General features: G+C 46.1%; 1 protein-coding gene across 5 annotated transcripts in view; it reads right to left on the bottom strand.

Moving 5' to 3' along the window:
* Positions 1-1,581: 1,581 nt before the first annotated feature.
* The window catches only part of LOC126570621 (chaoptin), a 17,938-nt gene continuing 11,267 nt past the window's right edge, over positions 1,582-8,252 (bottom strand). For all 5 annotated transcript variants that reach the window (XM_050228577.1, XM_050228560.1, XM_050228568.1 and 2 more), the window contains exon 6: positions 1,582-5,417. In XM_050228577.1, coding sequence (XP_050084534.1) covers positions 4,674-5,417 — 744 coding nt within the window. In that variant the 3' untranslated portion in view covers positions 1,582-4,673. The remainder of the gene's footprint in view (positions 5,418-8,252) is intronic.

The raw sequence follows: 8,252 nt of genomic DNA, 5'->3' as shown, positions 1-8,252 counted from the left end.
GTTTTCTACTGCCCCCCCACCTCCCCGAAAAAAAAACAGTTGTATCGTTGTTCGCTCACCGCTTCCCGATCGCGTTGGGGGCCTCCAAAGATGATGTTCATGTCACCGTGTCGGTTTAAGAATTGCTAGGCAAAGCAGAGAGAACAAAACAGGGAAAACAAGTCGAAGGCGAAGGAGAAGTTCGCTTGAGTTCAATATAGGCCCCAGTTTGGAGCCAGTGGGGGCAGGACCTTCATAAGTCCTGTTTCTTTATTAGTAATCATACCACCGTGTTTTGCTCTGTGGACTAGAGGAGGGGGTAAGAAGGGACAGATGGATGGGGGGGGAGGAGCATGGGCGTTATGAAGGGGACAGGGTGCAGAGGGTTTTACATGGGATTTGGTTGTTGTTTTTCCCCGATTTGTTTGATTTTTCTTCTTTGTTTGTATTGTAATTGTATTGTTTTTTTTTTTCTCGGAACGGGGGACGGGGGTTGGGCGATGCCGCAACGCAGGGGTTATCTAGCATCTTTTGCTTCTTCTTCTTCTTCTTCTTCTTCTTTTTCTTCTTTCTCTTCTTTTTCTTCTTCTTCTTCTACTTCTTTTTCTTTTTCTTATTTTTTGTTTACAGTTTGTAGTTTATGCTAGTCCTGGGCCTTTGCTTATCCCGTTGCGATCCTCGTCCCTCCGATATCCTAGATTTAATCGTTTTCGTTTGTTTTTCGATGCTTTACGCTACGGTATTTGTTTTTGTCGTTTTTGTTTTCTTTCCTCTTTTTTGGTTTGTTTGGTTTAGCTAAGATGTTCTAGGTATAATGTTTTGGAAAATCCGTCCGCCTCCTCTTTAACCAGCGGTCACATATGTATAAAATATAATTTCAAAGTAACTTCTCCGCTTCACGCACGTCACCTCGAGGGATCTCGAGAATCTCGAATCCGAATTTGATTTTTGTAGCTGTTGTGCCCCGCGCCCCGCGCCCGCAATTGTTTTGGCTACCGATGAAAGTAGTAGGGTGAACACTGTGTGTGTAAATGTGTGTGCGCGAGTATGTGTGTGTTACCGGGAAGGAATGCTCGGGCTTTTCAACTTGAACAGGGCTCTACAGGTGTGAACGGCGCAACGTGTTGTGTTTTCTGATTCGTTGCATCGTCTCTAGCCATTTAAGATGCGTCTAAACGAGAGCGAATGTTCAGCGAATGTTCGCGACGACGAGACGCATTGTTTGTATATTTACGTCATCCCATACAAATGCGCGTAAATTTGATCGCGAACACTTGAATGCAAGTGTAGGAAGCGAAAACACAGCGAACGAACGAAAACTGCTGTGAAAGATGTCATTTCATATAAAAAAAGCCCTCTGGCGGAGCTCTGGCGAAGACAATAAGGGCTTCGCGATGATTTTGCTCAGAGTGAGCAAAAAGGTTCGCGAACCTATTCGATTGTCGTTTAGACGCAACTTTAGACTCCTCTTAGCGTCTCTAACTGTGTTCACCTCGACTCTGTCCTAAGAGTGTTTCTACACTGCGCCAATTTTTCGCTGCCAAAACGAAACTTATAGGATTCCCATAGAAATCTTTCATATTCCAATAGGAATTCTATGGGAATCCTATGAGTTTCGTTTTGGCAGCGAAAATTTTGGCGCAGTGTAGAAACACTCTAACGATAAAATCTATCTTAGTGCACACACACACACACACGCGTGCACGCATTTCTTAGTTAGTAGTACTCCGTCCGAGCCTCAGTCCACCATGGCGCGCGAGCAAATAGATTTTGATCAGTTGGTAATCACTCTCTCCTTCTTCTCTCTCTCTCTCTCTCTCTCTCTCTCTCTCTCTCTCTCGCTCTCTGTCTTTCACTCCTCGGATTTTCCACACAAAAATGTGTTAGAGGTCACGCTCCACCAAACAGCATCATGCCTCCATACCACCATACCGGAGATCAAGTACTCGGCCTTACACCACGTTCACCGCTACCCCTTTCATCGCCACCCCTTTTCTAGATTAACACCAGTGGAAGCCTGCGGACCCATGTGTGTTTGTGTGCGCATGAAACGTACCGTCTGGTTTAGAGTACTCTTCCTATACATACCCGGAAGGGTCCCGGAGTGGCCGCTAGGCTCAGCTGTGGAAGGAGCTGGTTCCGGAGATAGCCAAACTTCATTCTCCTACGCACAGACACCCACACATAATCACACGCAGAACAGAACAGAATAGACAGGCGAAGACTGTAGGGCTTTTGGAGTGCAAGAGAAACAACAACCTGCACCCCCCAACAGCAACAATCTGGCAAAGGGGGAATGCAGCGGCAGCAGCAGCCACCGAATCCAAGGCTACTGAGCAAAGAGAGTTCAAGTGACGGAGCTCAGGTCTCTTCATAACTGACCCTTGTAAACATTGCAAATGTAGCTCTGTTTCGAGGAGCGAGGGCTCGCGGGTGTATCCTGCTCGTGTGCTGTTAGTTCAGGGCCAAGATCGCAGCAAGGCACACAAAGATTTGGAAAGGGTTCTAATTCGCTCAAATAGGACAGCCATCACCGCCCCCAGATAGCTCTTTAGAATCCTAAACCACTCCGCACACACGCGCATACTCTCTCACACACGCCGGGGTGTGAATTGGTGGTTTCGGAATCCCGGGCATCCGCTTATTAACGCCCGGGCATTAACGATCCGCTACGTATATCGTTGTCGTATAGATGTACAACGTGTATGTATGTATCTGACTGATGGCAGACAGGCAGGCGTAATAAAAGGGCTAGGGTACGGGCTGGGAGGACGAAAAAGGAGAAAGAACCGGTGGCAGGATTCGGTTGGGGTGGGGGAAGGGGTTGCGACCGGACGTGCGATCTCTGTGTCGCATGCGATGGGCGCAGTAGCACATGCTTTAGGAATTTTTGGTCGATTCTGGCGATTCTGGTGCGGCCAGCTACCATCTGGCATTATAGAGTAGAAATGTAGACCGCACCCCCCACCACCCCTCCCCGGGCACCTACCATCCCCTGCAAGGACCATCCCCTTCGTCATTCCCTTTTCTTCCATATCAATGAGGGTTGAGACCCAGAGGAGAGTGACTCGGTGTGCTGGGGAAGCTTGTGGCATAAGGGTGGCGGCGGGGAGGCGGAGAGGGTCCTAATAGAACCTGGGTGTCGGGTTTAGACTGTTTTTTTTTGGACGGTTTTGGATCACCAGTTCTCTCCAGAGCTTTGCTGACTGAGCTGGCGCGGTGGTCAATGTATGGCGAGGCCCGTTTCGTTTCAAACATCCACACTGCACCACCCCTTCTCCCCCCCCCCCACCCCCCCTTTATCCATAGTTGGCACCCAGAAGGACACGAGTGAAAATGCCTGCGATTGCGCACCGCGGGCAGGCGTGCGCTTGGCTTGGCGTAAACTCAACAACAATCAGCAATCAACAACATTAGGTAACAGAAACGGGAAAACAAAAACGGAAGGAACAAGGTACACCACACACTTCCAGTGTGTGAACCGTGGAAACGGATGCCAGTATTCACTGTACTTACTGCTACTACTACTACTACTACTACTACTACTACTACTACTACTACTAATATTAGTGCTACGACCACTAATGTTATGCGACTCGCTCATCACTTTTTCGTAATTATCAAACGGAACTAACCTATCTGTAGTCACATGCTCGCGCACATGCTGCCGATTAGCATAAGGAGCTTTGTTTTTGATTTCTCTTTTTTTTACCACCCACGCGCGCGTACCTGTGTCCCGCCCCTAATTATGGCGCTTAATGCGTATTAGTAGTAGTTTGTGTTTGTTCGTTTCGTTTCATTAGCTTTACTGTGTGTATACTTGCGCTAGTCGATTTATCGAGATTAAGGATCGCGCAACGATGTTGCTTCTGCTGCTCGCTTCGTTGCACACCATGCTGTTGCTGCTGCTGCCCATTTTCGCACCGTATCTCACTCTATATCGTTTTCCCTGCCTCTCCCCGCCCCACGTGTATTCGCCCCCTCCCCTACCCCCGCGAGCACCTTTCTCATCGGCTTTCATCGCCCAGAAAGCTCACATTGCTTTATTGCTTTGACCTTGGCGCAAACGCGGCGTTCGATTAGCCTGCTGATGCTGTTGCCGGGAAATTAAGTGGTTGTGTGATCAATCCCCGCACTTCCATGCCATCTATCGCCTCCCTTCCCCTCGCAACTAGGCCGAGAACTTCTTTTCTCGCAACTCAAAACCAGCGGCTCGAGCGTGCGCTACGTACTGATACCCAATTCTGCACCTGTATCTGGCTATATGTGTATATAAATATACACATATGTATATGTATATATCTATATCAATTTCAACCTTGAATGTTCTAAAGCATGGCCTCATGGCGGAGGGGTCATCGCACAACAACAGAAAGAGAGAGGGGTGGGGAAAAAGCATAACGCACATCGTGTTGCAGCAACAAACGCAACAACAAACACAAAGACGAATCCTTGGCAGGAAAATCTCCAAACAGATATGTACTCCGGGGAATAGTCCCGGGGGGGGGGGGGGGGGGGGGGTTGGGGGGAATAAGGGCTAAAGGAGCTGGGATTTGACAGCTTTAATTGACGTAAAAGCCGCGAATGACGCGATGATGAAAGAGTTGACAGAGAGAATGGCGGCCGCCAGTCCAGCGCAGTCCAGCCTAGGTACCGCTACTCGTGGTGGTGCCCCAGCAACGAGTGCTTTCGATTCAACTGCCGGTCATGAAGATCTTTTTGCGCTCATCGTGCCGGGAACCCGGAGCGTCGCCAACCGTCGCCATGGTGCCAAGGACGGCACCGGAGATGAAGGCCGGATGTCCGTCGGTCGTGTAGGTGCCGAAGCTGGCGGAACCGATGCCGCCACCGGACCGGTGGCTCGGATCACCGGCTACCCCATCCCGCCCGAGCTCGTCGTTCGGGATGGAGAAGTGACGGTAGGAGATGAATTCGGGCTGGTGCGGTTGCTGCTGGCGCTTGGCCGCCTCGAGACGCCGCTTCTTGATCTTCAACCAGCCGAGCACGGAGACGAGCACGATGAAGACGACGATACCGAGACAGCAGCCAACTATTAGGCCGAGGCGGCGCGTCAGGATCGAGTGCAGGAGACTCTCGCCCGGCTGCCCACTCTCCTCCGCGCCCACCCCTGCATGCAGCCCGATCGCGTTCAGCGTCCGGACCTCCGTGCAGCGTGACGTCGGGGTGTCCATCATCAGCGACAGCAGCGTGTTCGACAGCGACGCGTCCAGCTCCCCGTTGGCGTAGCGGGCGTGCAGAGTGCCGCTGGTGAGGATCTGATTCTGAAGCTGGTTCGACTGGTTAAGCAGCTCGTGAATATCGTTCTCGTACGTCAGCCAACTGCCCAGCCCGAGCACGCAGATCAGGTACCGAGTGTTCGACGACAACCGCGTCAACTTGGCCGAGTTCGACGACCGGTTCATCGTCTTGCCGCGGATCTGCCATGCGGATCCGGAGTGAAGCATGCCAGTGAGTTAGCGAACACATATTAGGTTCGGTAAATTTAAAAACAAATATCTACTACTGTGTCAAAAAAGTAACGTGACACGGGATTCGAATTGCTCGCGTAATGGAATAACGTTAATTTCGTACTTTTAGTAGATTGTCAACACTGTCATTAATATCCATGACAAGTTTTACGTCAAAATAATGATTAGTTATTGAATATGATTTTTTTGTTAGCTACTAATAGTGCATTTTTCGTTTATCGCTATGACGAAATTTTTGGAACTAAGAATTTTCATAAAACTTGATATGCGGATACGTAAAGAATGATGCAAAAAGGCTTTGGTAACTCCGCTAAGTTAAATAAAAATGTTTACAAGTGGTCAAAAGAGTTCCAGGAAGGTCAGGAACGTGTTGAAGACGAAGACCGTCCTAGGCGACCATCTTTGCCAATTGACAAGGATCACGCCCCACAAATCAAAAGGAACCTTGTTGGAAAACCGTTAATTGACAACTAGAGTCCTTGCTGATGATATTTTATATTTTTTTATAATTATATTTTGAAAAATATTTTGGGCCTCAAACACGTCAGAACTCGACTGGTACCGTTGCACAGAGGGCTATTTGAGCGAAAACCGGCCAAAAACCCCATAATACTGTTATTCGTTTTAAATTTTTATTGATATTCGATTTAAAATCGTAAAAAATAATGTTTTCTAGCAATTCCAGCATATATGAGCAAGAAAACGTTCTTTTTAGTCATGAATCTGCCTTTCTCTTTCTTCTCTAATATCTGTAATTTCTCTTCAGGGTCGCCCTTTTATGGCGTTTGCCTTACCAAAAAAATTAAATTCACTCTAGATTGTAACCATTTATAATTAGCAATGTTGAAATCCTCCAGTTGATATCGAAATCCATCCATTTTCTCTTGACATTTGCGTTGAATCTCAGAAATTTCATTCAAACACCTTCATTTTGTCTATTTCAGAAGGTTACTCCAAAAGTTGAGCTATTTTCTTCTCAGCATATTGAAATATGTCATCCAAAACCTTCTAGGAGCATTTTTTAAGTATCTGGTACAAACATCACCAGGAAACGGCTGGAGAATAAAAGCAAATACAGCAATTAGACAAAAAATTCTAAAAAACCCATATTTCACAAAAACCTCCAAAAAACGGTAAAGGGGAACCAGGGAGAATAAATTAAACAAGGTTTCTAGAATCTTTATTCTTTCAAATGCTATCTGAATTTTTGCCGGGCATTAAAGCCCGGCTTTAAGAAAACTGAAGTTGAAATTTGCACTTTTTCATGTGTTTTTGCGAAGGTTCATTTTTGATAAAAAACTGTGTTTGTTTTAAAATTTCAAACCATAAAGAGTTTGACAAACTGCAAAATATTCTACTACCTTCGTAGATGTTCGTGCATACCAAGAACAGGTTGTAATCTTGACTATAAGAGTGTTTCTACACTGCGCCAAAATTTTCGCTGCCGAAACGAAACTTGCCTAAGAGTGTTTCTACACTGCGCACCTAAAACTTTTGATCCCGCTTCAAAACCTATAGGAATTCCATGGGATTCCTATGGGAGTAAAAAAACCTATGGGAATCCTATAGGTTTTGACGCGGCGTCAAAAGATTTTGCGCAGTGTAGAAACAGTCTAACTTTTTTTTACAAGAATGGCGCGACGCACCTATTTCAGCTATTTATATCCTTCCACTTCACAGCTAAAAATGATAACGTAGCAGGGATGAGTAATCATTGTATGAGTTATCTATGAGAGTGCTGTCATGTATAGAACATTTTAATATTGTCAGCAAGGCGAAATTTGAAAATAAAGAATAAATTGTGTGGTGGGTTTTCACCACATTTTGGCGCAAATACCCCTCTGTGCGTTGATACCAGCCGCTGGCGTTGGTTCTCCGTGATTTTTCGCCTAAAACTCCACTCATACCGTTCCAAATCCATTGCTTTCGCCTGATTTGGCACCGTTTGGCTTCTGGCTATTAAAAAAGCTCAAACAACTTCTCCGGGGCACCGTTTTGAAACGATAGAACCGATTCAAGCTGCTGCGAAGAATAAGCTGAAGGCCATCCCTATAGTCGAGTTGCTTTTTCTCGTTCAGTCGGGGTGAGCCCGTAGCTTTATTCGTAAAGTCGAGTTGTCAAGTTTTCCGAACTGCAAAATCCGTCCGAAGTATTGGAGGGAGATTACATTGAAGGGAATGGAATTGGTTTGGAGGAATGAAACACGAACTTTCAAAATAAATCGAATGTCACCTTATTTTTTACAGTAGGACACAGTACTATTCAACAGCATTATTGCATAATCGGTTCCATCGGTTTATCACGAAAATCCTTCAATTTAGGGGGAACGGGGAGGGCTAAGGTTAATGCGGGTCCAAAATAGGCACATTTTGAAAGGTTTTTGTGAAGAAACCCATTCTGGTGCCCATTGTACCCGCGATGGGTCATCCGAGATTGGCAAATCAGCAGCATTTTTTTGTTAGATTATAAGTTCATCCAGTTAGTCCCATCGCGTTTTTGTTGATGAGTGTTTCGATTTTGGACATTGCCTTAGAGTGTTTCTACACTGCGCCAAAATTTTCGCTGCCAAAACGAAACTTATAGGATTCCCATAGAAATCTTTTATATTCCAACAGGAATTCACTCTAAAAAACACTATAAGGTGCTTATTCTGTAACTTGCGATTACGATGGCCTCAGGCGTTCGATGATTCATGCGAATTTCGAAACGTTTCGAAAACAATAAACAATTCAAAATGACAGTTTGAAGTAAAAAAAACTGTGCATTAACTAGATTTTTCTGTAT

This window comes from Anopheles aquasalis, chromosome X (assembly GCF_943734665.1).
Source record: "Anopheles aquasalis chromosome X, idAnoAquaMG_Q_19, whole genome shotgun sequence".
NCBI lineage: Eukaryota > Metazoa > Arthropoda > Insecta > Diptera > Culicidae > Anopheles > Anopheles aquasalis.
This window is presented reverse-complemented; position numbering and strand designations above follow the sequence as displayed.